This window comes from Melanerpes formicivorus, unplaced genomic scaffold (assembly GCF_026170545.1).
Source record: "Melanerpes formicivorus ecotype bairdi unplaced genomic scaffold, bMelFor1.0.p_v2 SCAF_21, whole genome shotgun sequence".
Lineage (NCBI taxonomy): Eukaryota > Metazoa > Chordata > Aves > Piciformes > Picidae > Melanerpes > Melanerpes formicivorus.
The window spans coordinates 1,735,509-1,763,278 of NW_027142373.1; the positions used below are offsets into that span (position 1 = coordinate 1,735,509).

At 54.7% G+C, this 27,770-nt stretch overlaps 4 protein-coding genes across 13 annotated transcripts in view; 2 read left to right on the forward strand and 2 right to left on the reverse strand.

The window, feature by feature from the left end:
• Positions 1-12,059, reverse strand: part of SPAG9 (sperm associated antigen 9) — a 50,450-nt gene extending 38,391 nt beyond the window's left edge. For 2 of the 3 annotated variants that reach the window (XM_068150988.1, XM_068150987.1), the window contains exons 1-3: positions 11,663-12,059; positions 5,606-5,726; positions 54-124 (exon numbers count right to left, since the gene is read on the reverse strand). In XM_068150988.1, coding sequence (XP_068007089.1) covers positions 54-124; positions 5,606-5,726; positions 11,663-11,968 — 498 coding nt within the window. In that variant the 5' untranslated portion in view covers positions 11,969-12,059. Of the gene's footprint in view, positions 1-53; positions 125-5,605; positions 5,727-11,662 lie in introns of those variants that run through there. The other variant, XM_068150991.1, reaches the window with a different exon arrangement.
• A 4,330-nt stretch (positions 12,060-16,389) lies between these two features.
• LOC137447483 (nucleoside diphosphate kinase A-like) lies at positions 16,390-20,012 on the forward strand. Of its 3 annotated transcripts, none has more exons than XM_068150998.1 (5): positions 16,390-16,488; positions 17,114-17,245; positions 17,753-17,854; positions 18,477-18,589; positions 18,911-20,012. In XM_068150998.1, the coding sequence occupies exons 2-5, from the start codon at positions 17,117-17,119 to the stop codon at positions 19,026-19,028; spliced, it is 462 nt and encodes a 153-aa protein (XP_068007099.1). In that variant the 5' UTR covers positions 16,390-16,488; positions 17,114-17,116; the 3' UTR covers positions 19,029-20,012. The 3 variants fall into 3 exon arrangements, with proteins under 3 accessions (XP_068007099.1, XP_068007100.1, XP_068007101.1); XM_068150999.1 differs by having other exon boundaries at positions 16,390-16,476; XM_068151000.1 differs by having other exon boundaries at positions 16,480-16,488; positions 17,111-17,245.
• A 468-nt stretch (positions 20,013-20,480) lies between these two features.
• Positions 20,481-22,909, forward strand: LOC137447484 (nucleoside diphosphate kinase). The gene is made up of 5 exons (XM_068151002.1): positions 20,481-20,588; positions 20,936-21,068; positions 21,533-21,634; positions 22,257-22,369; positions 22,677-22,909. Exons 2-5 carry the CDS (start codon positions 20,940-20,942, stop codon positions 22,792-22,794), a joined length of 462 nt encoding a protein of 153 aa, XP_068007103.1. The 5' UTR covers positions 20,481-20,588; positions 20,936-20,939; the 3' UTR covers positions 22,795-22,909.
• An 806-nt stretch (positions 22,910-23,715) lies between these two features.
• The window catches only part of MBTD1 (mbt domain containing 1), a 28,494-nt gene continuing 24,439 nt past the window's right edge, over positions 23,716-27,770 (reverse strand). For all 6 annotated transcript variants that reach the window (XM_068150996.1, XM_068150992.1, XM_068150993.1 and 3 more), the window contains one exon: positions 23,716-27,532. In XM_068150996.1, the coding sequence (XP_068007097.1) occupies positions 27,414-27,532 (119 nt within the window). In that variant the 3' untranslated portion in view covers positions 23,716-27,413. The remainder of the gene's footprint in view (positions 27,533-27,770) is intronic.

Sequence of the window (27,770 nt, forward strand, 5' to 3'; positions counted from 1 at the left end):
TCACAAGACTTTTCCATAGAGCTCCCTCCTGACAGCTTGGCATCAGGACCTACCTCTGTGTGTCTTGAATGAAGTGCATTGTATTCTTTCTTCAGCTCTGCTTCCCTCTCCTCAAGTCTGCTAACTGGAAAAAGAAAAATGTTACAAAAATAATGAAGCTACCACACAAGTGGTACCACACAGCCTGAAGAGCCAAGGCCTGGACAGCAGCAGCACAGTGGTTTGTAAAGCAAGGGACCAGCTCAGCTCCTCGGCACAGCAGACACCTTTGGGCCCAGTGCTCAGGTAAGGAGTGGGGCACTGAGCTGTGCAGGCAATTCAGCTGCCAAGGATGCTCTGCTCATAGCACACAGCTGCATGGCCTCAGCCTTGGCACTCCTGCACTGGTGGAGTATGCACTGTCTCAGCCCCACAAACCCAAAGCTCTGAGAGAGAGCATAAAGAATCTCCTTCAGCCTTGTGCCACTTCTGTTGTGCACAGACAGCCACATGCCAGGAGAGACCCCACCAGGGCCCTGCTCCAGGTGATGCTGCTCTGCAGTGGGCTGGACTGGACAATCTTTGGAGGTCCCCTCCAGCCTCTAACACGCTGTGATCCTGTACAGATTGGCCTCCAAACTACCATGGTCATTTACAGCCAGCTTCTACCCAGTACCCAGCTGAAAATCCTTTGGGCCCAGCATCAACTTCTCACCCTGAGGCTGGCCCTAGCAGTGTGCTACCAAGAGAAGCTCTGATGGAAGGATGCTGGGATGCTTCCTTCAGCCACCTGGCTACTGAGGCAAGGATCCTCCTGAGAAAACCCAGCCCAAACAGTGAAGCTACAGCAGACTGGATTTGGTTTTCAAGGCAGCCACCCAGAGACAACTCAAGACTGTAAGATTCCAAGAGCCATTTCAAGCTATTTTCTCCATCACTGCAACATCCACAGCAAGAGAATTGCTCTAACCACCAACTCCAGCCCCTAAACACCAGCACAACACTGCCTCAGAGAGCTGCAGGAGCACTTAGTGACGTGCTGGTGGATCCCAACCTCCTCTCCACTTCTGCTCAGCTCTATTAAAAGACAAGTTTGAAGCAGGCCAGTGGCTGCTCTCCTTTTCTACTCCATTTTACTGATCCCTGCAGCAGGATCACTCTGCAGAGCTACTGTGCCCTTTGCTCCCTCTAGTGGCACCGAGTCCCACCGCCAGCTGCTCCTGAACTCCACAGCACAGCCAGGAGAAGAACAGAGATGCTCTACCAGACACAAACACTCCCTCTCCAGGGTACACTGATGCTCCTGCTGCCTTTGGAGGAGGGTGCTTTGGATTCAGTGAGAGCCAAGGGCTGCAAACAAAGCAGCAGAGAGGACAAACACCCAGAGAGAGGTGGCAGCAGTGAGCTCCATATCTGCTCAGCAAGAAGTTGGGCTGCACTGTTCCTTTGCTTGACACCAGATTCATGCTGCTGCACTTGCACTCCCACTGAGCATGCCTTGACTTCACTACTTGTGCCAGGGATGCACTGCAAAGCTCCCTGTATCCCTTGGAATGAACAGGACAGTCGAGCCCTGCCCAGGAAAAGCTTCATGAACAGACCAACTGCACACCAGTTTGGTTATTCACATCCTCATGTGCACACAGACAACTTACAAGTCAGATCTCAAACCCATTTGCAGCTTCCCAGCTGAAAGTTCCCACCAGAGGCTCCCTGTTCACCAGCCAGGTCCATGCTGCTGCAGCTCTGCGCAGGTGGCTCTCAGTGCTGGGTGCCTCCAGGGGTTGTCTCCCTGGCTGCACAGGGCAGCAGTGCTGCTGTCTGCAGAGCTGAGGTGACATCAAGGAACATCTGCAGAAGCTTCACAACAGAGCCTGCTCTGGCACCTTCTCTTGAGGCCAGTGACAGCTCTGCTGGCTTCCAGGGAAATCAGACCTGGATGTTTTCAGGTCAGCTGCCAAAGTGTTTGTCTCATACCCCAGATACAACCCAGGGTGCTGCAGATGGCATCTGACAGGGGAAACCCGAGCAGGCCAGCAGCTGTGGCACAGCCTTTGCAGCTCTGGAGACCAGGAGCTGTTTGTTGGTTTGTTTGGGGTTTCTTGGTGGCTGTAGTTCAGGGTGGGAGCTGTTTGGGTTCTTGTCGATTTCCATGTGCAGTCCTCTCTAAACATCATCTGACTGGAGCATAAGTGACGCAGCTGAGGTTTGATAACCCGAGGTGTGGAGCTCCTGTGCCTGGCTGGCCTGCCAGAGTTGGCTGTTACCTTGGCTGCATGCTAGCACCAGGCAGACCCAGAAAAGCAACCAAGCTCTCCAGCTCCCACAGCTGGCCACCTCCACCCGGGAGCACTGCACCCAGACAGGGTTGCTTCGAGACTCTGCTGAAACAGTTACCCTGAGAATGGCTGCTCCAGAGAGCACCCTCCCAAGCTGCTCCACTCCCCTCCTAAGCCAGAACACCCCACAGCTGCCTTTTGCTCCCAAACAACTGAACTAGCAGCCTGTAGTGCACAAAAAGAATGGACACTGCCAAAAAGGGAGAAGGGCAACAAATGGACCCTCCAGAGGGGACATCACTCCAGCACCAGAGGTAACTGCAGAGCAGGCAGTGCCCAGAGCAGCACTGTGCACCCTCCTGCAGCTCTGCTGGACAAGTGAGCTGCAGACTGCTGCTACAGGTTTCACAGCTGCAGGTGTTTGGTGGTCCACATTCGAGGCTGAGATCTGAAACCCTCTCCCTGGTGCTGCAAATCACTGACAAGCAGTGGCTGGGGTCACACCACAGCCAAGCCCTGCAGCAGTGAGATGCATCCCAGCTCTTGTCAGGCATGTCTGCATGTCTGATGGCACCAAAACTGGGGTCTGCCTCAGACATCACTGAAGTAGGAGGGAAGGAGAAGACAAGAACTGAAGTGCCAAATGTGTCTGCTCTGGAGCTGGCATGGCCATGCTTGGTGCATCCAGAGGTGCCCTCTGCTGTCGAGCAAAGCAAGGAACCATCCAGCAAAGCGCAGTCAAGCCAGGAAACCACACAACAACGTTTGCTCACTCACTAAGGGTTTGCTAAGACCCACAGCAAGAGCTTCTGAAACCTCTACCTGTGCCAACATCAGCCCTAAACAGCCCTGCAGGAGCTCTGTGACATTTCCCTTGCCTGGAGCTCCCCAGCCCAGACAGTGTGAGCACAGGCACTGCCAAGCCTCTGATGGGAGGGACAGGCAGTGACAGCAGCAGTACAAAGGGAGATTGGGAGATGCGCCAGGGCCAGAAGAGCCACACCACTGCAGCATGGTCCTGCACCCAGACACAAGTCCTGCACCCCAGGACACAACACTGCCATGTTTGGGGCACGAGCCACCAAGAACCAGGGCTGAGTGCTGGGCATGATGCAGGAATGGAAACTCAGCCTGCATCTGTCCAGCTGCTGAGGATTTCACCATCTCCTGTGGCTCACAACGGCCCCGGAACTGGAGCACTCAACAGCTCACTTGCATAATTCCTTAGGTGTTCAGCAGCTGTGCCTCTGGCCTTTGATGTTGCTCTGCATCAGCAGTGTGTCACTTCTCTCTTAGTCTTTCATGTTGCCCCAGACAAATTCACCCACCCAGATCAGCACAACTCAGTCTCCAACACAGCCTTTTTTCTCCAGTTTCATTTTTGCCATCACAAGAGGTTTTCCTCCAACCAAAAGGTTTTGGAGCTGCTCAGAAGTTGCTGGTCCAACACCACAACTCCTCCGACACCAACCACTGCTTACAGGAGCTCCAGACAACGCTCAGTGGTGCTCCTGCAACAACTGAGTTTCTCATGCAAACACTTCTCATTTTCTATCTACAGACACACAATGGGACTGAAAGTTTACAGCAGTACCTGTGTTGGAAACCTTACTCTCCAGGGCAAAGCCCTGGTCACCCAGGAGCAGAACCACAGGCAGCACCAAGGATGGCATGCCCAGAGGATGTGGTGGGTGCAGCCTCTGTGGAAAAGCTCCAGTGATGCCATCAGGGCTCCTTTGTGGGCTGCTCCTTGGTACTCTGCACTGAACAAGCAATGGCAACTCTGGTGCCATGCCCTTGGTGCCAGCTGTTTGGGCTGTGGGCTCAGAGCAGAGGCACTCTGCAAGCAGTGCCCCTCATGACCAAAGCCGAGCACCCAGCTCTTGCTGCAGTGTTTTCTTTCCCCTCTCCTGCTGTTTTTCAACACATTTCCACTCACAAGAATCAAAGCACTTCTGATGCCAGTCCCTACAATGTGCTCTGTGATTATCCATTACAGCTTGCCCCCATCTATGAAGATGGACTCCTGGGGAGCAGTGAGCCTGGTTCTCACTAGGTGCCTGGTTGGGGAGTTCCTCCATCACTGTGCAGAGCCTGCAACGGGCCCAAGGTAGTCCCTGCCCCCAAGATTTGCCAGCAGCATTCCAAACCTTCATTGTTTCAGCACTGCATGTATTTATGTCCATCTTGCCAGCAGTGCACTGCACTTCTGCCCTGCACTCACCTGTGCCACTAAAAATCACACCTGACAGATTATTACACAGCAAGCTGAAGAAGAGAGCCCTAACTTGTGCTATGGGCAGGAGAAGCAAAGGGAGAAAGAGTGAAAAGGACCTGTCTGACAACTGGCATTCTGCTTTGAGAGCCTGATCTTATCTCAGCCTTATCAGGCTGGGGACAGTCTCACTTTACACAGCTGCATGGCCCAGCAACAAAAACTGTATACTCACTGGCAGAGACAGCAGCCTGTGGCAAAGCAGGGAGCCCAGGAGCTCGGCAAAACATCCACATTCATTCATATTTAGCATCACTTCTGCACTCTGCTAAAAAGGTTCAATGTAAGCAGGAACCACAACCTTCATTCACAGGCAAACCCCCACTGATGCTTCACCAGCAGCAGGGGTCTTCAGCTGAGGACTGCAGGGCAGGGGGGGGTGATTCTGTGGGTTTCAGGATTTTGTTTCCTCTACCCTTTGTTCCACCAGAAGCAGAAACACTGGAGCTGGTGTTCCTCTCCATGAGGACACAGCTGGGGAGGAGAGGCCAGCAGAAGGGCTGTCACTGTCAGCAGTGCAGGAAAACTGAGCCTCCTCCTTTCCCCAGAACTCACCCAAGTGTTCAGGAACTACACACAACATCTCTGGAAGCAGAAGGGCTCTTCCTGAACTCTTCCTGTAAAAACTAAATGCCTCATAAATAATGCAGCAAGAACTACCCAGGAGCTAATGAGCAGCAGCACCAAAGGCATTCCCATCCCAGCAGTGCTCCTAACCCCAGAGGTGACATTTATTTTTAGCACAGACAACAGTTTAATGAGAAGAAAATTCCCTTCTTTTATGACTGCTAACAAGGGAATAAGTCCTAACCACCTCCTGAAGCAGCTGCTGAGCACAAGGACAGCCTGGGCTGAGAGCAGTCCAACCCAGGAAGACACCAGAGGACCCAGGCTCTGAGTCCCAAGCTTGTCTCTAACTTGTCTGCCTGAATTCCAAAGGAAACAAAGCTGCACAGGAGTTCAACCCAGTTGTCTGCCAAAGCACAGCAAGCTGCTGCCAGAGCTGTGCTGGTCCCTGGCAGCATGGCACTCGGGAGGCTCTGGTGTCACCCCAGGGACACGTGGCACTTACTTTGGTCAGCGTAGTTCTTGGCTTTCAGCTCAAGCTGCCGAGTCTGAGATTCCAAAGCTTCCACTCTGGTCTGCAAGTCCTTCTTCTCTTGCTCTTGGGAATCTTCAAACTCGATGAATTTCTGCACAGAAAAGTGAAGTTAGACTCAGCAATGGCTTACAGATCACTCTCTCTGGGCAAGATCCACAGCCACTGCCAGGGCTGCTGCTAAAAGGCTCTCAGCTCAAGCAGCAGGCAGGACACAGCGGTCCCTCACAGCATGGAGAGGTGCAGGCAGTTCCCAAAGCTCAGAGCAGATCCACAGCCCACACTTGGACATGTAGCCTGGTGTCCAGCAGCTCACTGTCCCACCTGGGCTGCTGCAGTGATTCTCCACTGGGTGCCACCTTCAGAGCAACCTGCCTGGGACTGATTGAACTCTCCCTGAGCTTACACACTGCCCTGCCCCATGAGCCATGGGGCTACAGACTCTGCAGCAGTGCTAAGCAGAGCTCCACACTACCTTCTCATTCCCATCCCATCACTGTGATCATCTGGTAGGCCATCAGATGCTCTGGAGTCCTCCTCCAACAACCACCTCCTGCAAGCTGCCCCCTGCACAGACAGCTCACTATGGGCACTCTGACCCTGCTGACCATATCTGCTGCCCTGCTTGACCAGCTCACAGTGCTCTGGGGTTCAGCTCTCAGTGATTCCATTTCATGACAATGAAGTCACCAATTCAGCATCACAGCAGTTCCAAAAGCTTGGGTTTTGCTTTTTGTCTTAACCAAACCCTTCAGAACTGTAGTGTGTGCTGGCAGCAGGAGGGACAGCTCTGACAGCCACAGATGTCTCTGGTCACATAGCTATCTGCTGTGGACAAGGCCACCAGCACAAGCTCCAGAGGGCTCATCCTACAGCCAGGAACCACCAGAAGCCTCTGCAGATCAAACACTAAAAGACAACTCAAGGGCCAGGAAGGGAGCTGCAGCTGGGCACCATGGGGAAGAGGGACAGAGGGTTAGAGATGAAGGAACATGACTGCACCCTAGGTACTGCTGGGCAGCTCAGGGGGAAGCACTGCAGATACTCACACAGCAGCTTCTAGTAAGCTGCTGCCAGCTTTGGTCACTGTTTCAGAGCTCTTCCAAGACCAGCACCTCCTAACCCTACACAAAGAGCTTCAGTTTCACAGGGGCATCAGAAGCAGATTTACTAAAAATCACTTCAGATGTAGAAGCATCAAAATCTATGAAGTGGAACAAGAGCTCCTTTCAGCCAGGCTCTCCATGGCTATCACAGGACTAGGCACGGTGCTCACATGACTGTGCTTGGAGCTACACCACAGAACAACTGGGAAGCAGCTGACACCAGCCCAGGTAGCACTGCTACCCTTTGAAATGAGTTCTGCTGCTCCAGAGGCAGATGTGTGAATCCTCCCCTCAGCCTCTGGGAACCTTCCCTGGGCAGTGTAATGCTGAGAAACTCAAGCTCCAAACTTGTGTCATGTCTCCTCTAGTAAATGATCACAGAGCCTTGCCCCTTGGAAAGACTCAAGTCATGTCCTGCTTGCTCTTGGCAGGCTCCCTTCTCTAGAGGGGCTGCCAAACCAGACACAGATTTGGCACTGGGGCTAAAGACCACCGTGGTTTGTCACATGCAACATGGCAGCACAGGAGGGAGGAATTGCAAGACTGGAACATCTTTGTTTAGTTGCTCCTCTGATGATTTCCCCAAGTCAGAGGTGTCTGACAACTTGCAAGGGGCCAGGGACAATCCTGCTTCTGCACAGACAGCCGTCCAGAGCCATCAATGTCATTGGTACTCATCAGCCTAAAGATAGACATCACCCTCTGCTCCCTCCCAGGTTCTGCCACTGCACAGGCACTGCAGTTGGGCTTGGATTACAAGGCTGTGCTACCTTCACCGATCAGCCCTCACTTTGGTGAGGTCAGAATTGAAGTTTCATCCTTCAGAGCATTTCTGTAATTAGAGCTGGGCCATTGTTTCCCCCTGATGAAAATGACACCTATCAAACCATGGCCTAAGTACTTTGGACTTGGGATCTTCCTGTTTGGGTGCAGCTCTCCTGCTGACGACACAGGCAAAGCTGGAGCAGCTGATGGCCTTGCCCTAACTAAGCCTGCACAGCTCTGGTGGGAGGCCTGGCCAGATCAGCTCCCCCAGCAGCACTCAGACCAAAACACCTTTCAGTTGTCAAACTGACTGGCAACAGCCAAACACTGCACATCCCTGTGTGTTCTAAACCTCAGTGCAGCTGCAAGAGGAGGGATGTGGTGCCCACTGACTGCATGGACAACAGACAGCCTCTGGTTTCAACCTGAGCTGCTGAGGCAGATCACAGGCGAGCCTTCCTCCCCTGAAGTGACAGCCTGCCCGGGCCACAGAGCCCTCACACCCCCCAGCAAGCAGTGAGACTTCTCTGCTTCTTTTCCCAGAGCAAGCTGAAGGACACCAACAGGTCTGTGCCCAAGATCAGAGATGCAATGTCATCTAGACATGGCCAGAGTGGTCCTTAAAAGGCCACCTTGTTTCAAGGCCCTGGTGCTGCTGTCTGGCTGCCAGTGCTGCTGAGGACACAAGGAGCTGTGAGCACAGGATGTGATGCACACCTCCAGCCCGTGCCTCCTGCTGAAACCCAAGCCTGTGATACCTCCACAAACTATGTTTGGCAACTCCCATTTAATCCTTCCACGTTCTCCAGGCAGTATCACCTGTGTCATTTCAACAGCCATCTGTCCAACCTGTTGTTAAAGCCCTTCAATGGGAAGTATGAAAAGGCACCTCACAAGTAACACCCAGAAGCCTTCATGGAACCAGCTCTTCATGGAATCCACCCAAAGCTTACAGCTATCAACCTGATCTCAGCCCAGCCAAGGCAGGAGCAGGGCAGGCAGGTCTGGGCCCTCTCTCACACACAGAACAATCCCAGCCCTTGGCAGCACAGAGCCAGCCAAACATCTTCTCCTATTTATGCCATCCTCTGTTTGCTTGTATCCCAACTTGTTTTCTGTCACACAATCCAGGTGCAACCCTGAGCGTATCTGATGTCAGGGTTCCTCCCACTTGGCAGCCTGTGGCACCCCGTGACAGGCCCTCACTACCTTGATTGCAGTGAGCCAGGTCCTCAGCCAACAGCTGCTGCTTCCTGGGGCAGGCAGAGACAATTAGCAACCAAGCCAGCTCTGCTGGACTGGGGGGCAGAAGAACGCATGGGAGTGAGAACAGCCCAGGACCTGGCACACTACTCCAGCAAGGGTCTCTAGCATGGAGCCTAGTTCTGCTCTCATCAAGCAGGAACACCTGAGCTTGGACTGCAGAGTGTTTGCTCAATGTACAGACCCAAGGGAGAAAGAGAACCCTGAGGGCAGCAGGAGAAGGCAGGCATCAAGCTCATGCTGCTGCTTAAACTAATTCTCATGGTGGCAAAGCCCTTTTCATGGTGGCACAAGTAGCAACCATGCACTGAACAGAGTGCAAGAACAGCTTAATCCCATCAGCAGCAGAAAAGCTGAAAGATTCACCAGACATCTGGACAGGGTTAAAAGGAGCAGACTCTGTCCTCTTTCCAAGTCCCCTCCAGCCCCTTCTGCTAGGCACAGAGCCCAGGTATGGGAACTGTGTACTTCTGTGGGAGTGAAACTCAGCAGTGCACCCCAAACCCCTCCTCCTCTCCCACTTCTCTGTGGCAGGACAGGTTCCCAGCACCATAAGCAGGCAGCTAAGCTATGCAGAACTGCAAGCAGCACAACAGAAGAGCTGGTTCCTGTGTCTGTGCCACAGAACACACCATGTCAGTAGCCACACAAGGGCCTTCACAGTCACCTCAAGGACTGAGGAGGCCCAGAACTTCTGGAAGCAGCTAGCTTATTTTCAAAGTCACCTTAACAGAAGTCCACAGGCAAGACCTTTCCTGAGGTTCCTTCAGTTACACTTTTTAAGCACAGGAAACGACAGAGATGAATGAGCACAACAATGCAGGGAGATTGCCATTCTAATAGCAAACTGTCACATTCATCAGCTTACCACTGCCAACAGCTGCTCCTAAAAGAAGCCTGCTAGTTGTTTGGGACAGCCAGAAGAGGGGACATGGACTACTGAACTTTACAACTCCCCATTCTGCTATCAGCTGACACCAGTTGAACCTCCACAAGGAAAGGGAAGGAACACAGCACACCAATAACTGGTCCAAGGCAGTGCTCTGCTCATGTTCCCTTTCATTTCAACCACACTGCGCTCGTCAGACTCTCTCAGCAGTGGCAAAGTCAGCTGTCTCAGCAGCTCTGAGCACAACGTGTGCCTCTGGTGAAGGTCCCAAGCTGCAGCTCTGAGACACCCTCACCTATGTCCAGCACACCACAACATGCTGCCCTTTGCCCTTCCAAAGCAGACCACAGCCTGAAGTCCCCCTGCCTTCTGGAAAGCACCAGCAGAGCTGCCTGCCAGCATGGGCACTGCTGTTCAGACTGCACAATGCTCAGCCTCTCCAGGGAGCTCAGCATGGCACCAAGGAGATGGCAGTGAAGTACCCTACCCACAGCAGCTCCTGGAGCCACAGCCCTTCCTGTGTCACCACTTGGTTATGGTTTCTGTTCTGCTGCCCAGGGCCTGCTGCTCCCAGCCTGACAAACACTGGCTTCAAGCCTGACTTTCTCATCAGTCAGTTCACCAAACACTAATCACTCCTTTCCTCTCAGTCTCTTAAGGAAAATAAAATCTGCTTTCCAAAGACACCCTCTACATCCAGCTCGTGTCAGGAGTGACTGAGTCCTTCCAGCAGCAGTCCCCTGGCCAAAGTCCACTGTAAAACAAGGACACGTCTGACAGGCAGGATGACTGCTCTGAGAGCTGGGGGACACCTCCCACACCACAGCACTTTGTGACAAACATATCCAGTCCTGGAACACCTTTGAGACAACATTTTGCAGTCATTTATAACCACAGCATACAAATATTTGTAGAGAGCTACTATTTCCCAGCAGGTGTTCCTGGTCAGTGTTGTCCCCACACTCAGGGCTGTCATTCTGGTTTGGGGAAAATTCAGAAGGTAAAGCACCACCCCAAACATAAGCAGAGGACACAAAGTCTGGAAATAGCCCTGTAAGATGGCTTGTCCCATTACAGATAATGCTGGCAATCCAATTTCCTACAGCACTTTGGCCAGCCACAGAGCTGGAGGAAGCTTCCCCACACAGCTGCTCTCTGTTGCCCTGCTTTCTAACCTCGCAGGGAACCAGGCTCCAACCAGATGAGTTGTGCTGAAGCCACTCTTGGATGTTTTTATTGCAATTTTTGTAACAACATCCAAAGCCAGAGCCTGTGTCACAGATGGTCAGCCCCACCTGTTGCTGAGTGCAGCTTTTATGAACCAGTCTGAGGAACCTCAGCCTCACAGCTCCTATTTCCGTGTTTTTCACCAAGCATTCCCGTTTGTAACCGCCCTCTATAACCGAGCCCAGGTGGGCAAGGCCCCTCCCGACACGGCGACACTCCGGAGGGGCAGCAACAGCGCGAAGCCGGCAGTGCCCGGGTCCGGATTTGCAGCGCCGCTTTTCCTCCACGGGGCCGGTGCCTGGGAGACCTGAGCTCTGGGGAGCGACGAGGGAGCTCTCCGGGAAGCGCCGTGCTGAGCAGCGGGCTGGCGGGCACCGGCGCCAGGGCTCTGCCACCACACAGCGCTGCCCAGAGCGGCGCGCACCGGCCCCTCCGAGGCGCTGGAGACCGAGAGCGGAGCCGGCAGGGGGGGAGCGCTCCCCGCCTCCCGGGCACACGTCGCGGCCCGAGCTCGTCACTGGCTGGCTCCCTTCAGATAGGGCCACTCGCCGGAGCCTCTCTGCGTGGGAGCCGGCAGCGAACGCCGCCGGGCACCCCGGGCCCAGGTTCCGCAAGCACCCCGCCCCTGGCGGCTCCGCTGGAGGTGGACCGGCCGCCACCTCGGCCAGGAAGTCCCCCCGCCTCCACGGGAGGAAGCCCGGAGCCGCCGCCCGCCTCGGGAACGGGCCTCCGCCCTTCACCGGCTCCGCCGCAGCCCCAGGGCCCGGCGCCCGGCCTCACCTCCTCGGCCTGCTTGCGCAGCGCCTTCTCCCGCTCGTACTGCGTGAGGAGCTGCTCGTTGTCGTCCCGCAGCAGCTCCAGCTCTACGCTGGTCTCCTGGCTGTGTGCGCACACCGAGTCCAGGTTCTCCAGGACGGCCACCACCAGCGGCATTAGCTCGGCCACCACCTCCTCGTCGTAGCGCCCGATGAGCCGCTCGAACTCGCGGTAGATGGAGCCTGCCAGCCCGGACACCCGCTCCGACATCATGGCGGGGCCGGGGCCGCCCGGGTCCTCCTGGTACACCACGCCGTCCGCCAGCTCCATGGCTGCCGGCGAGCGTCTTCCCTCGGGGGCCCGGCGGGGCGGCAGCGGCTCAGGGCGCTCCCGGCGCCTCCTCCTCGCTCTGCGGCGAGGCCTCGGCTGCGGCGCGGGCAGCGGCAGCGGGGGCGGAGCGCGGCGCTGGCGCACGGCACTGACGTCACCGCCGCGCCGGGGCGGGGCCGCGCGTCACGCGGCAGGGGCGGGGCGGTGGCGCGACGGGCGGGGCCGGGCGGTGGCCGGGTGCCCCCTGCCGGTGTGTCTGGGAAGCGTGGGGCCGCCGCTTCGGGCGGGTCCTAGTGGAGTACCGGGGACGGGCGGCTGCCAGGGGCTCCCTCACGGGGCTGGGCCAAGGCCAGGGCCAGGCAGCGGCCGCGTCGGTACCGGGCAGGGCCGGAGAAGAGCAGGCCCCGGCGCTGAAGCACCCAGAGAGTCGCAGGTCTGAAGGCCGCGGCCAGGGGCCAGCCGAGCGGCCAGGGCGGGAGGCCGAGGCCGCGCTGCGTTACTCTGAGCGGGCGGCGGCAGGAAGGGCGCCGCGAGGGAGCCGCAGGCGGCTCCTGCTCCCGGACCGGCGCAGGCGGAGCAGGGCCGTGCTGGGATGAGTGGCGGAGCCAAAGCTGGAGCCGGGGGCTTGGCGAGTGCGGCGCTGGCTGATCGCCGCCAGCCCAAAGACGATGGGCTTCCCATCCGCTCTCCAGACACACTGACAGCGGCACCGGGGCTGCAGCAGCCTCGGGAAGCAGCCCTCACACGGGCGGGGATCCGGAGCCCCGAGACCCGGAGCAGCGAATCCCTTCTGGATCAGGGGTTTGTCACCGCAATAACTCGAGCTGCTGTGGGGAATCCGAACACAGCTGAGACCGAACAGCTTCCGAGCTGCCACCCTCCGTGGGTCTGACCCATAACCACATCAGGGGAAATCGCTGTCTGTGACAAGGCAGCCAAGGAGCCCCCAGCCTGCGGCAGCGCAGCAACAGACACGAGTGTGCCGAAAGGACGGGAAGGGGCTGCGGGCTCCCCGGGGGACTGCAGTGGTCTCTCCCTGAGAGCAGCACAGGGGTGCACTGCGCTGGTTCCGAGAGCCTCTGCTGGGGTCTGTGTGCGAAGGGATGACAGGAAGAGACTTCAGCCCCGAGCAGTGGATTTGGATTTCGTGTGAGTTCTCTTCAGCTCATCGTCCTAAGTTAATTAGTGTGGCCAGGGCACAGTTAAAGTACAAATTGAATTACAAACACAGCAAGAGGAAATATAAGCTGTTTGCTTTTTAATTATGGCCCAAAAAAAGGACTAAAAACTACTTTGTGAAAGCCCACAACATGTACATTCCTGCTCACAACTCCTCAGGTGGAGCTTTAGTTTAGGTTACTGCAGATGATCCCCATGAAAAGATTATTTTTCCATATTTCTTGTTAGCAGTTGGCCACTGAGCAGAACTGTAGCCCCTGTGTTTGCCTGGTGCTGGCCATGGAGGAGAATCCTCAGGGGATGCAGGTTGCTGAGGGAAGCTGGAAGCTGTCCTCCAGAACTTCTCCCTCCCCTCAGCTCACTCATTGGCCTCAGTTGCTGGCGTGGCAGAGGCCACTGAGAGCCTGTGGGGTGGGAGTGGTGAATTGGGGGGGGGCTCTGAGCCTGAACAGATGCAGTAGGGAGGCTTGGAGCAGCCAGGGGGTGAGATAGCTGCTGCTGCCAGGCCATGGCTGCTTGCAGTGCACTTTTAACCCCCAGCTCAGCAGGTAATCCCTCTGTGACTCTGTGTGTGTGGGCTCAGCTCTGAGGGGCTGCAGATTGTGGGGGTAAACTCAGCCATCCTGAGCTGCAGCAGAGCCCTTCCTCTGCCCAGGGTTTGGTGGTTCTGCCTTTGTGCTGGGCCAGGTGCACAGAGGGAATAGCTCAAGAGGCAGACGTTCTGCAGACAGCAAAAGTGGGTCAAGGTGTCTGCTGACAGCTGCTCAGGGCAGGGGTCTCTGAGGACAGGCTGTTCTTGCCCCATTGCTGTTGGCACAATGGAGAGATGGAGCTTCTGAGCTGGAGCTGGGCCAGCAGTGAGCAGGCAGGCTGGCAGGTACAGGTAGAAGAGGCCATTCGTGCTCCTGCTTTGTGTCTGGTTGCTTTGTCAGGGTTCTGACATTGAAGAATGGAGCATTTAAAAAGGCAAACAACAGAAAAACTACCTGGGAGCCAAGTCTGAGTGGTATAAAAATGCATCTTACTGACAGCCTTTCCACTGTGCTCACATGTGTGCACCTCACAGTCTGCATGAGATGAGAAATTCAGAGGTGGATTAAAAGTAGAACACATTATGGAATTATTTCCTAGTTGCTTGCCAGGGGATTAGGGGACCTTGATAGCTTGTCAATTTAGCAGACCAATCGAGCACATGAAACAGCACCAGGAGCCCTGACACTGTTGTCTGTGTAGCTGGAAAGCAGTGGCTGTCTGTGCTTTTAACTGCTGGAGTAAGATGCACTTCACCCTCCTGGGGAAGGAACTGCCTGAAACAAGAAATCACCAGTCTGGATAATAAGAAAAGCCTAGAAATAGGTTTCTTTGGAAGGAAATCAATTTGCAGTTTACCAGGGAAGAAAGTTAGCCCTGGAATAGGTATGGGGTGAGAAGAGCCTAACTGGGGCTTTAGCCAGAGGAAGAAATCATTGTAAAGGCTTAATTCTGTGGTGCTTGATATCTTGAAGCACAACAGAAATTGAGGCAAAAGCAGAGGAGTGATAGCAGTACCTGGCTAGGTGAGGAACAAAGTAACCAGTAACCGAACCAGTAACAAAACATCTCAGCCTTAGGATCCTGGCTCTAAGGAGCAGGAAGTGCACAGCACAAATGTGAGTCCTGATGAGAACCCCACCAGTTTCTGTGTGGTACAGACACAGGCTGGGGCCAAAGCAGCCCAGCTGGGAGCTGTATTCAAATTCTCCTGAAGGTTGGAGACATTTACTGTCAAGCTTTTGCCTCAGGACTGGGTTTAAACTCTGCTGGGTTTAAGGAATGTGCAGATGGTTTGGGCTCAGTAGTCAGCCTTGGTTCACTCACTGAAGGCTTTGGAGACCTTGACTTCCTCTTCCCGTGATAGCTTGTTTTTAGGGAATTGTTTGTCTGGACTCTGCTTCTGTGCACTTCAGGTAGCTCTGCAATTTTCAGCACAACTTAGTGATTCTGGTAGTTTTCAGCCAGCAGAAAAGGCTCTGATGCAGTAAAAATAAAGAGGAAGCAGGCTGCTGTGGTTTGTCATGGGCTCCATCAGGCACAAGGTGCTCTGCTGGCCGTGGATTAGTGCCCAAAGTGACACAGGTGACCCTTATTTAATAAGGTTAAAAGACTTGGCAAAGATCACAGAGCTGTGGCAAAGCTGCAGACAGGGCTTGCCCACCTTCTGGTGTATCCTAAGCCTAATCATTAAATGCCAGCCTTAGCAGGGCTGTAAATAGCTCTCCTGTGCCTGCTTTTAAGCATTTTCCTAAACATCCTGTTTCTAGAGATGTTTTTGCTATTTTTAAATGTTATTTTGCCTTAGTGGGGATTACAGCATCACAGCATGAAGCCTTCTGTCTTAAATGTGCATTGAAACAGCAGAGTGTAGGGGACTGACCTCATTGGGAGAGAGCTCAGAGATTCCACATCTGTAATAACTTCAAGGGGGGCTCACAGCAGCCTGCAGTGCTCTGTGGTTACTGAGACAGAGCCCCTGGGAAATCACATCACAGTGTGATCCCCCCCTGAACACTAGTGCAGGGGGTGGCTGAAGAGATGCTTGCATCCCATCCAGATTCTCCCCACAGAACATTGGGTGTGATGGATTGTAGTGGAAAAAAGGGATCCCAAGTAAGGAAACCCGTGGCATCAAACAGCTGGATTTGGCCCTGTTACACAGCAGCCAAATCCTGCCCTGAGGAAAGGGAAAGCCACGGTGCTTTGCTTGCAGGAGGAGTCAAGGAGTAGAGCCTTGGGAAATTCATCCTGGTTTGGGAAACAAAAGTGGGACGCTGAGAATGCAGGAGCCTGGGCATGCAGATGTGTTGTTGGACAGATGTGTTAGCTGGGGAGATGTGTTATTATCTGGAGAAATGCGTTATCCTTAGCTCTCTAAAGGAATAAAATGTTCAAGGGCAAACGGATCTACAGCTGTATAGCCAGGAAAAGACAGAAGGAAATTGCCTCCGGTAAGGAGGAGACTGAACCAGTACAGAATGATGATGAGATTCTTGTTAAATACAAAATGAGCTTCAGCAGCTAAGACTGAAACGCTTAGCAAAGGCAAGGCGCCCGAGGCCAGGCCGGGGGGCGGCGGCAGATGGACCGGGCAGACGGAGCCGGGTATCGGGTCCGTACCGGGACCGGCAGCACAGCGCAGCGGCAGAGCGCCCCGCGGGGCCGGGCGCCCCCTGCCGGCCCGGAGGCTCCGCCGTCGCCATGGCAACCCCCGCCCCGAGGGGGCGGCCCAGGCTAAGCCGAGGCTCGGCCGGCCGCCTCTGCCCGGGTCGCAGAGCAGCGGGGGCCGGTAGCAGGTGAGACGGACGGTGAGGAGCGGGCGGCTCGGTGCTCCCCGGGCGGGGCGGCGAGAGTGGGGCTCGGGGCGGGCCAGGGATCCCGAAGCGGGCCTGTGAGGGGCAGCGGGGCGCTGTTGGGCGGGGAATCACCCCAGCTCGGCGGGACACGGGGTGGCGGGAGGGGACCCCGGCCCGGTTAAGCGCTTCTCTGCCACACCGAAACGGCCCCGGGCGGGCTTCCGCTGGCGTCTTCTCGCGGCTGTGCGCTACCTGCAGCCCCCTGTCCCTGTACACCGCCGCGGAGCGCGGCCGGAGCCCGGGCGGCGCTGCCGGCTGCTGACAGCAGCGATCCACAGGGATCTGTTCTGCCTGCTTTGCCCCGAACTGCGGCAGCGGCCACCCGTGCGGCGCCTGGAGCCGCACCCGGGGCAGTGCTCACCTCCTGCTCCTGTTCAGCTTCTCCGATTGAAGCATTCGCCGGGGGCTCAGTTCTGGTTCTGGCACAGTCACTGCTGCAAACTCTGCAGCAGCTGCGGAGCCTGCGATCGAGCAGCGCTCAGGCGGAGCCGCTTCGGTGGCAGCAGCAGCCGGCACGGCAGGTGACACAGGGTGACAGCGCTGTCCGCTCCGCGGTAACGGCTTTGCTCCCCAGCAGACCATGGCCTCGATTGCCGAGCGCACCTTCATCGCCATCAAACCCGACGGCGTGCAGCGGGGGTTGGTGGGGGACATCATCAAGCGCTTTGAGCAGAAGGGCTTCAAGCTGGTGGCCATGAAATTAATTCAGGTGAGCTGTCCTTCCTTGCACTTCTTATATGCTGCAGCCCCAGAGCAGCGTGCTGTGAGCATGGTTGCAGCCTCCAGACAATTAAACCTGAGCTTCTGATAAACCTTGGAGTGTTTCTGGCCATTTCTGGAGAAGTTCCAATTCTGGCTCTGGCTAACTGCTTTAGACATGCTAAGCCTGCTAAGTTTAGTAACCTGATGTCCTTAGTCTGAAGGGAATATTCATTTGGGTGCATCTTATACCTAACGGGTATTTCTAAATACCTGGTAGGAAGCCCAGCTGGCACCAGCTGGCAGCGTGGCAAAAGGCAGCTCTTCAGGTCAGCTCAGGTGAGAGCCAGGGGTTCAAAGTCCCATCCAGCAGAAGTGCTCCGAGGGAGGCCCTGGAAATGCTGAATTTCCAAGCGTGTGCAAGTTCCAGGGTGAACAGCTCTGTGCTCAAGCTGTGCAGTTGCAGCATGCTCTCAAGTTCTCACAGTAAGATTTTTGGGGTTGTTTTTTGTTGCAGGCCTCTGAAGACCTGCTGAGAGAGCACTACATTGACCTCCAGGACCGGCCTTTCTATGAGGGCCTGGTGCAGTACATGCACTCGGGGCCGGTTGTGGCCATGGTGAGTTCTCACCTAAGAATTCATTGTTTTGGCTGCAGCAGGAGTTTCTTCCTCACTGAACTCCAGCTTGCTTTTAAAAGGCCTTAAAGTCCCAGTCTGGAATATTGTCACAGGGAGATGTGCTGGTCACAACCTGGACTTTCAACTTTTCCCATAATCAGGATGCTGAGAGTAATGGGGGAACCAAAGCTGTGATCTGGGGAAGCAGTAGAGCTGCACAACCCCCCACTATGCAGTGCCATTCACTAAGCAAGCTGGAAGGCGGTGCTGGGAATGTGTTTGCTGTGCTTCAAGCTATAGTCACTGCAAACCTCTCTGCCTTCAGTAGAAGGGATTTGCTCTTTCCCCTGGCAGTGCATCTGTACCAAACAGCTGGCTGCAGGTAGAGCTCCTCAGCCAGCAGACAGCTCAGCAGGGCTGGTCACATCCTGTGATGTTGGTATCCCTGGTGAGGAGAGGGGAGAACTCCAGCAGACACTTCCAGGAGCCGGCAGAAACTGGAGCTCAAACCTGCTCTTGCAACTGCTTGGGTGGTGATGGGTGCCAGGATGCACTGTGCCCCCTGGAAGGTGTGGTCAGTGCTCACTCCTTCATCGACCAGTAACAGGTTTTTTGTTTCCAGGTGTGGGAGGGTCTCAACGTGGTGAAGACTGGAAGAGTGATGCTGGGGGAAACAAATCCATTTGACTCCAAGCCTGGCACGATCCGTGGGGACTTCTGTGTTCAAGTGGGAAGGTAGTGATGCCATCTAATGACAGCCAGTGCCCAGAGCTGTGGTACAGTAGATGTCAGGACATGGGAGCTGTGCTCCATCCTTCCCTGCCTTGCGCAGGAAGCTGCCATTTGCTGTGCCCATGCCACCTGCAGATGGAAATCCAGCTGTGGGCTCCCACTGACAGAACCATGAGCAGAGCTGGGGCTGCCTGCTCCATGCCCATCACTGCTGCACAGCTGCTTAGAGCCTCTCTCCATAAGGAGAGCACTCAAAAGGAGCAGCCAGCCTTGCTTTCACTCTGAGGCTTGTATGCCTTCTGTGTCTGCTTTTTCTTTTCCCAGGAACATCATCCATGGAAGTGACTCTGTAGAAAGTGCTGAGACAGAGATCAATTTGTGGTTCACTCCTGAAGAACTGGTGGATTACAGAAGCTGTGCTCATGAATGGATCTATGACTAAAGCTTCCCTGTACCTTCTGGTATCTCCTGCCTGTAGACAGCTGCTAGGCTCTAGCTGTGGCAAAGCCCTCCCTACACACTGGTAGAAACCTGCCCCAGGAAGCTGAGATGGCTCTGGTGTGAATGTTAAATGCAGTCAGCCTCTGCTGCTGCCTTGGGTGAAGAGCTGCCAGGTTAGAGGTGGAATCACACTTCTGGAGGTGAGGGAGAGAAGACTGAACACAGAGCAGAGAATGCAGATAGTTTCCTGAAACACTCTGTAGTCAAAGAGGTTATTTTGGTAACTAGGGAAAAAAAGGTAAGAATATATTTGGTAAACAGCTGCAAGTGGCCCAGTGTCCAAGGCTGATTCTGTCCAAAGGTGAGGGCATGACTGGTGGTTTGTGACCGTGTGCCCAAGTGTGGGGGCCTGAGCCTGCTGCCAGCCCCAGATAGCTGCAGCAGAGCTTCATTGTTCCCCTGTGCACAGCTTCCAGCCCAACCAGCACTTCCTCCAGACTGACACTGTTTCAGCTTGCTTTTTTTCCCCCCCACAGGATTTATTTAGCATTTTAAGGAAGGATTAATAGGGCAGGCTTTCTGAAATGCCCTTTTATGTGAAAAGAAGATTAATGTGAGGATGGATGAGGGAGATCCACCCTCAGCCACTTGGTTGTTGCAGTCCTGACACTGCAGAGAGCAGCAACTCAGCGATGTTTGCTGAGCAACTGGGAATTCAGCTGGGTCCTTGTTTCTGCCCTTCCCTGGACAGCTCCAAAGCAAGCTGCTCTGGGGTAAGGTGGTTCAGAAGTGACTTAAGCTCTGGCTTTTAAATGGATTTAGTGATGTAAGGAAATAAAGAATAATGCTAAGTGTCAGCACCAGCAGAGGTGTCTACTGCTGTCAGAGAAAACTGTACTGGAGGGGGAACAAGAAAGGTGTTGGGGTCTGTTCTGTGCTTGTTTACCTGCAGTGCCGAATCCATTAAAAACAAGAGTTGTGTGAAGTTGGGTGTTCAAACTCCTGGGTTGCTTTCCTGCAGCGAGTTCGTTTCACACAGGAAGCTGTGCAATGAATGCCGAGCTCAGCTTATGGTGCTGCGTGAAGGTATCAGGCTCCTGAAGAGGTGGAACAAACCAGACAGCTCTTGCTGTTGCCTGAATGAAGCAAAACCCCTGCGTTGAGGGCTGCGCGCCGCGGCTGTCCCGGACCGGCCGTGAGAGCCCTCCCGGGCGGCTGTCGAGGGAGCCAGGGCGACAGGTGCCGCTGGGCACGGCCCGGCCGACAGCTGCCCCGGGCCGGCTGCCAGCGCCGAGGGGTCCAGGGACAGCCGGCCCGCGCTTGCCGGGCCCTGAGGAGCGCAGCCGCCGCCGGGCCCAGCAGCAGCAGCGGCGTGGCCCGCCCTGGCCGGTGTGGGTGGGCGGGCGCCGCGGCGAGCCCCCAGCCCCGCGGGGCCCGCCCCCAAGCGCCGCAGGCCGAGCGGCAGCTCCTCCTCTGCGCAGGGCGGATCCGGCGGCCGCCTGCCTGCTCCTCCTTTCTCTTCGGCGGCTGCGGTGCGGGTGGCAGCGGCAACTCCGGCGAGGTGAGGCTAGGCCCGGGCCCGCTGCGCTCCGGTTCGCTCCGTGAGAGGAGGCCGGGGGCCGCGCCAGGTTCTTCGCGGCGGAGGGAACAATGCAGCCCCGGGCGCGGCGGCGGCTGCGGGCTGCGGTGCTCGGCGCGGCGAGCGGCGGCGGGGCGGGAGCGGGGTCCCGCGGGCTGGGCGCGGCCGCGCCGGTGGCGCCGGGCCCGGGGCGGGGGCGCCGAGCGGGAGCCCCGCGCCACGTGTGCCCGCGCGGGCCGCGGCCGCCATGGCGGGGCGGGCTCCGGCTCCCGCCGACCTTGAGGGGGCGGCGGCCGAGCCTGACCCCTGCGCCTGTGTCTGCCCCGCAGCGCGATGGCTGCCAACTGCGAGCGCACCTTCATCGCCATCAAGCCCGACGGCGTGCAGCGCGGGCTGGTGGGGGACATCATCAAGCGCTTCGAGCAGAAGGGCTTCAGACTGGTGGCCATGAAGTTCCTGCATGTAAGTGCCCGCCCGGGCAGCGCCTACTCGCTTCCGCCACCCCCGGGTCCAGAGATCTGCAGACCCCTCCCCATGCGGCGTTCGCGCAGCGTGGGGGCCTCAGGCGCGGAGGTTTCCCGGTGGCTGGCAGCGCGGAGTCGCGCCGCAGGCCTCGCCGGTTCCCTAGGGAGGCGTTGGCTCGGGTGGCTCCGTGCAGCCCGAAGGGTTCTACCCGGTAATGTCGCCCAGCCGAGCTGTGCCCCCGTGCTGCTGGGGATGGCTGCTGCAAGGAAGGAGCTGTGGCAGCTCACTGAGCACCGCACAGCGCTGCTGTGCCCTGCGCGCTGGGAGCTTCCCCCGAAACCCGGAACGCTCCCAGCAGCTGCTGCAGTGCTGTGTCCAGTCGGCCATGCTCCCGCTGCACAGTGACAGCCTTTGGGGTAGGGTGGTTTGAAGGTGCTATCTCTTGTCCCATCCTTTCAAAGGCCTCTGAAGACCTTCTCAAACAACATTACATTGACCTCAAGGACCGACCATTCTACCCTGGGCTGGTTAAATACATGAACTCTGGACCTGTTGTGGCCATGGTAAGTGGCTTGATTTTACCCCAAGACTTTCCTGACTGTTTGTCTTGCTCTGGAAGTTATTTTAAATACTCAGATTAACAGAACCTTTTTTTTTTTTTCCTTCTAACTACCCAGTTGTGAGTGGCAAAATGAAACTCAAATCAAGGGTGCATCTGTGGAGTGCAGATAAAAATGCTTGGCCTGGATTAAGCAGTACTTCTGAGAGCCAAAGAATCTTATGAGCAGAGCTGGGTCAGGGCTGTCCCACAGGAGCCCTTCTCTGTGTCATTCTTGTTTTGCACCCCTCCAAACCACTAACTTGCCTGAGTAGCCTCTCCCCTGTTTCTGCAGCAGCTGGGTGTGCCCCCAGCTGTCACAGCAGACGAGATATGAGGTTAACCTCATTCATCAGTGGACTCCAAGGCCTGGTAAAGCATCTCCTTGACTGGAGTGACCTTAAGGCCCTCTTCCTAACAATTTTCCATTCACATGCCAGTCCCTACACTTTGCTCCAGGCCTAGGAGAATCTGGGCTGCACAAAGCTCTGTGCTGGAGCCCTCTTATTTTCAGAGTCTGTTCCTGGCCAAGCTTAACCCTTAATTTCTAGGCACAGCCTAACAGGATTTGTCTTTTTTTCTTTAAGGTATGGGAAGGACTCAATGTGGTTAAAACTGGGAGAGTCATGCTGGGGGAAACGAACCCTGCAGACTCCAAGCCTGGCACCATTCGCGGTGACTTCTGCATTCAAGTAGGAAGGTTTGTGCTCAGTTTGTGATGAAGTCCCTCAGTGTTGGTGTTTTACTCTAGAGGGTCAGAACTGGTGGTAGAGCCCCAAGCCTGATAGCATTTTGTTTGCAGGTCACAGTCCCCAAGTGCTGCTTAAGCAAATGGTTTGGTCCAGAGATGAGCTGTTTTGAAATGCAGCTCCTCTGGCACCATGTAAGGTCAGCTGGTGGCAGTGACCTCCTCAGCCCCTGTGGGGGGGAAACGCGGCAGAGTCTGCAGTTGTAGGTGCTTCTGCTTGTGTCTGCCCCTGCAGCAGTGTGGCCTTTGCTCCCCACAGGAACATCATCCATGGCAGCGACTCGGTGGAGAGTGCACAGAAGGAGATCAGCCTCTGGTTCAAGCCTGCAGAGCTGGTTGACTACAAGTCCTGTGCACACGACTGGATCTATGAGTGAAAGGAGCCTCCACAAGGAATTGTGCCTTCTCCACACATCTCATTCCAGCTGCTGCCCTGGGAGAAGCCCTCCCCAGGGTCCTTTCAGCTCTGTTAAATAAATGGATGTGAACTGATCTGTTGTGGTGCCTTCACTGTAGAGCAGCTGTGCAGAGGGAAGGCATCATCCCCAGTCCACCTTCTGCCATAGTTCACACAATACCTCTGGTCTCTTCCAACCAAAGCAATTCTGTGATACACCTCCATGTGCAGGCAGAGCTGAATGAACAGTTGGGGACTTCTGGTCATGGCAGAGCTGCCTTGAAGACCACAGAAGTGCTACAGCTGCAGAGCCACTTGCAGAGGGAGAGCTGAGCTTGAGCTCCTTCCCCCATAGACCTGAAGGTATCCTGCCCCATGCTAAAACTCTGCCCAGTACCAACTGACACAGCCCCGAGCTTGCTCAGAACACTTCAACTGATCTGCTCAGGTGCGTGGCAGAGCTGCAAGAGTTAGGAAAGGTTGAGGAGTATCAGGGAGTGAAAGAGTGGTGGAGGCAAAGGCAGCAGGCAGGAGGTTGTCAAGCAGCAGAGCCCCTCCCCTGTTACCAGGCAGTAGGGGTAGGCACCCCTAAGAGGGGGCACCAGCGGTGACTCAGCCAGCCCCATGAATTGGGGCTCCTTGTATTCAAAGCTTTTGTCACCATCCCTGGGGGTGTTCAAGAAGCTGGAGCTGTGTCACTTCAGTACACAGCTTGGTGGCCTTAATGATTTCATGATTCCCTAAAGCTCCTTTCCACCCAAGTCCTGCTCAGAGCTCCTGCTGTGGTCATGCTCAGCCCAACAGCCCCAGCTGCCTCCCCCTGGGGTTTATACATTGGAGTTTTAATCTGTTTTAGCAAATCTGGAGCCTCTGTGAGAGGCAGAGGAGCACCTAACCAAAGCACCCACTGCTCAGACAGACTTTTTCTCATTTTTATTTTGTGTAAAAAAAGGCAGATTTAGTGAATTATCTTCATCTTGTACACAAAGTTATAATTTTAATGCTTTCCACATCCATGCTGAAAATCTGCAGTCTCGTAAAAAGGAAAGGAACATTAATTTCTCCAAAAGCATTTTGCACTTGGTTATGTACATTGCATGAGAGAGCTCTGACCGCTCTCTCACCCAGCACACCAATTACCAAGAAAATAAAAGACTCCATTTGTACAGATGCTGATCTCTATCAAATACAGACAGAAATGATGTAAAAACCCTTTTTGTTTTGTTTTGTTTTGTTTCACCTTGATTCCCGCCCCCACGCTTCCCCAGGGGCCAGAGCTGATGCCTCCTCTGTATAAATGGCTGTGGCTTTTTCTTTTAAATATGAAAAATCAAAAGGAAGAAAAAATTCATTGAAATCACAGTTTTTCCAAGATCCCTTCCCAGTAGAGGATTGTTACCAAATGTATTAGCACCATGGTACAGAGACCGACGGGAGAGGGCATTCACATCACAGACAACAGAAACAAACACACACTGAGACCCGTGTTAGTAGCCGTAGGGCAAGGAACTGGTCACTGCTGTCGCTTCCCTCAGGCGGCAAGGAAAGGGTTAAAGGGTTGTAGTTAAAAGCCCGAGGCCAGGGAAGGGCTCTGAGCAGTAAGCAGGGTGCAGAACCCGCGCTCCCCGCAGCTACAAACCTGCTGTGCCACTGCTGCAGGGAGCCTGGCCCCGGGGGAGGTTTCAGGTGTCCAACAAACACTTTGCTGCTCTCTAGCCAAGTCACAGAGTTTGGAGTGAAGATGAAGCTCTCTAGAGCTGTGCCAAGCACACGGGAGCCCACCCTGTGGGTACCACAGCCAGCAGCCTGCCTGCTCTGGAGACCACTGGCAGTGCCTGCTGGTGTGGCTCAGGTGTTCCTGCAGCCTCTCCTGAGCAGGAGCCATCCCCAGGCTGCTGCTGTGCTTTGCACCGGCATGGCCCCTGCCCTTGGCAGACACTTCAGGGGTTCTGGATTCAGAGGCAGGTGTGTGCCAGTGGCACCTGACACAGCTTAGTGTTTCATGAGTGAAAGAGCTGCTTTGACAACATCCAGGACTGACAGACCTCAAACAGATCTCCCTGCACTGGAGAAAGGGAGGAGTTCAGAGCCCATCTGCCCCTCCTGACACCACAAGACTAACTCAGACTGCAGGGAGGAGGGCTCAGAGATGTGCTGGTTACCAGCCCCAGCCTCCACATCACAGAACACAACTCAATACAACAGCTTCCCTGCTGGAGCCAGGGCTGTGGAGGAGAGAGGAGAGCAAACTTGTGCCAGCCCTGCTCCAGCTGCCTGGTACAACCTGCAAGTGGCTGCATTAAGAACAAACCAAGGAGAGGTACTTACCAAACCCAGCCAAAGCTTCCAGAGCTGCAATTTTCAGCAGGTTGAGAACAGAGAACAAAGAATACTCAAGGCTCAAAGTGCCATTGCAATGGCCTCTACTCCTACTTCTCCAATCCAGGCTGTTCAAAAGAAACATCATGGGTGGGTCAGAATCCCAGAGGAAGTATCTGAAGTCTCCCAAGCCTGACAGAGTCCTTTTTATGGCTATTCCAGAGAGCTACAATGTCTTTGCCACCTGAAGTTACAGATCCTTACAGTCTGAGAACCAGAAGCTTTTGTTAACAAGGGGCCACTGTCTAAGGAACTTGAGCAGTAAGGGAGAAGAGAGTTGCAGACATTCCTACACTACACAGGACACTGCTGACTTCCAGTAGCAAATACAAAACCTTACACAACGAACCCCTCTTGCATAGAATGAGGTAAACCTGTGCATATCACCCACACCATGTACCCAAAGGTAGAGCAGGAGTTAGAAAAGACTCAAGTTGCTGGTTTTCAACTTTCTATGCACTGTTTGAAGCTCAGACAATGTACAAAAAAGGTCTCCTGGGGCCCTGGGGGTGGTGTCCTTAAAGTATGTCTTAGGCTGCAGGAACACAGAAGGTCACAGCTGTGATGAAGCCCTAACTGACGGTCAGGAGTCACTGCTCATTGTACTGCTCTGCAGGGGACCTGCTGACCCCAGAAACACTTCTAGAACACATGTGGTGAATTCCTGAGAGTTTAGTAAATGAACCTCACTGGGAAAAGCTGAAGCTCTTGGTGCAGTTGTTCCAGTCACAGCTCTGCAGGGCTGCTTCACCCTCTGCTGAGCGATTCCACAGCTCAGACCATTCACACACCTACAGAGATCTCAAGTTTAGAAAGAGAACATCCAGGTGGCTATGAGCTGACACCAAATCTTTCCCACTTCCCTGGCAGTCACTGCACCCTTCCACACAACCTGGCCTTCCAAAATCTGGACAGTGAAGCAGGTGCTAATGGGCTGCTGAGACTTGAAGGATTCCAGGCCAAGGAGCAAATCTGGTTCAGGAATCCTCTAGTGTGTGACTTACAGGCTGGTTTGAGTCTCAGCCTCCACACGTGGCACCACTGCAGCTGTGCAGAACTGAACTCAGTGTTAACCCTCCATCTATGGCTCCTTTTGGCTCACCTGCAACCATGGAACATCAGCTCTGAACCTTCACAAGTAAGTCATTCAGATGGGAAGGGAACAGCTGGGTCCTTACAAACGGAACAAAAATCAATCAGAACAACACTAAGAAGCTCCTCCCACTCCCAGGGCTTGAGTTACTGTCTAAGCTTCCTCTTCAGTCAAAACCCATAGCTGAGACACTCCAAAGGAGGATGTATCTGAAGTTCCAGTTTGGCAGAGGGCTCTGTAAACATCTGCTGAAGTGCTCCAAGACTACGGACATGGATGTACAGACAAGAGCTTTACAGTCCCAGTCCACTGCCTGCTGTGGTCAATTGATACAAGGCTACTGATGTTGATGGGCACTGAATCAGACCCTAAGGAACCTTTTAAAAAAAAATTAATTAATTAAAATCGTCTATAAACCCAAAAGAGTTGAAACTAAAGAACACCTCAAGGACATCTCCCGAAGTCCCAACGTTCCCCAGGCGATGGCTCCACTGCCTACTGGGGCTACTCACTGAGTAGCTGGTCCAGGACTACCTGCCACAAACAACTGCTGCCTGCAAATTAGGGCTTGAAAGCCTTCTTCTGCCAATAAAAAAAAACCAAAACCACCCCAAGAGACGTGACCAGTGCAGCTGACAAGAGTCTAGAAGTCTCCCAACTTGTACCCAAAAAGGTTCACTTGGAGTTGCAGCCCTGCCTTCCCTCCAGCCGCTTCCCACCACCATGCGGATTAAACTTTAATCTTACCAAAAAATTAGAATTTCAGTTCTAGTTAACAATGCACAATAAATCTGAACTGGAAAATATTACAAAATTCTTTCAAAAGCTTCAAATACAACACAAAAGTGTCCTTTTTTTTTTTTTTGTCTGTAATAAATTGAAAAAAATCTTTTTCTTTTTCTTTCTTTTTTTTTTGTGTTTTTTGTTTTTTCACTAAAATTGTTTCCCCTCCCCTTCCATAAAAAGTCTGAACCGAGCCTGCCCTGGCTGCAGTCAGCAGAGTGCCCCAGGGACAGCAGCACAACTGCCCTGTCTGGGGGAGGGGGGACGACAGACAGAGCCAGCCAGTCCTGGAGAGAGGCTCTGCTCCCATCACCAACACTCTGCCCCTGCTCCTCCCTGCTGCCTCAGGGCTCCTGCTTGATGTAGTAACTGGCAGAGCCGTTGCTCTCCTGGTCGGATGCTCCCTGGAGGAAGCCATACTCCTCCCCGTCCAGCAACTCCTCCTTCAGCTGCAGGGACGTCACTGGAAGGGAAAGATCAACATTGAAGAGCTGCAAAATCCCAAGCAGGGACTCCACCACTACCCTGGACAGCCTTGAGAACCCTTCTGGGGAAGGCTATTTCCTCTTGTCCTATCGCTTGTTCCAGAAGAGACTGACCCCAGCTGGCTCTGCTGCTAAGAACCCACCAGGACTGGGTGCAGCGCTTAGGAAGCTGCCACCAGCCAGTGCTCCCTGCTGGTTCTGCTGCTGGAGGAGTTT

What these genes read in the sequence shown, in the direction of transcription:
- LOC137447483 (XM_068150998.1), top strand. Translation starts at nt 17,117, where the DNA reads ATGGCCTCGATTGCCGAGCGCACCTTCATCGCCATCAAACCCGACGGC. An exon ending in CGGGGCCGGTTGTGGCCATG is followed by an intron (nt 17,855 to 18,476) that starts GTGAGTTCTCAC and finishes TTTTGTTTCCAG; the next exon opens with GTGTGGGAGGGTCTCAACGT. An exon ending in TTCTGTGTTCAAGTGGGAAG is followed by an intron (nt 18,590 to 18,910) that starts GTAGTGATGCCA and finishes TTCTTTTCCCAG; the next exon opens with GAACATCATCCATGGAAGTG.
- LOC137447484 (XM_068151002.1), top strand. Translation starts at nt 20,940, where the DNA reads ATGGCTGCCAACTGCGAGCGCACCTTCATCGCCATCAAGCCCGACGGC. An exon ending in CTGGACCTGTTGTGGCCATG is followed by an intron (nt 21,635 to 22,256) that starts GTAAGTGGCTTG and finishes TTTTTCTTTAAG; the next exon opens with GTATGGGAAGGACTCAATGT. An exon ending in TTCTGCATTCAAGTAGGAAG is followed by an intron (nt 22,370 to 22,676) that starts GTTTGTGCTCAG and finishes TGCTCCCCACAG; the next exon opens with GAACATCATCCATGGCAGCG.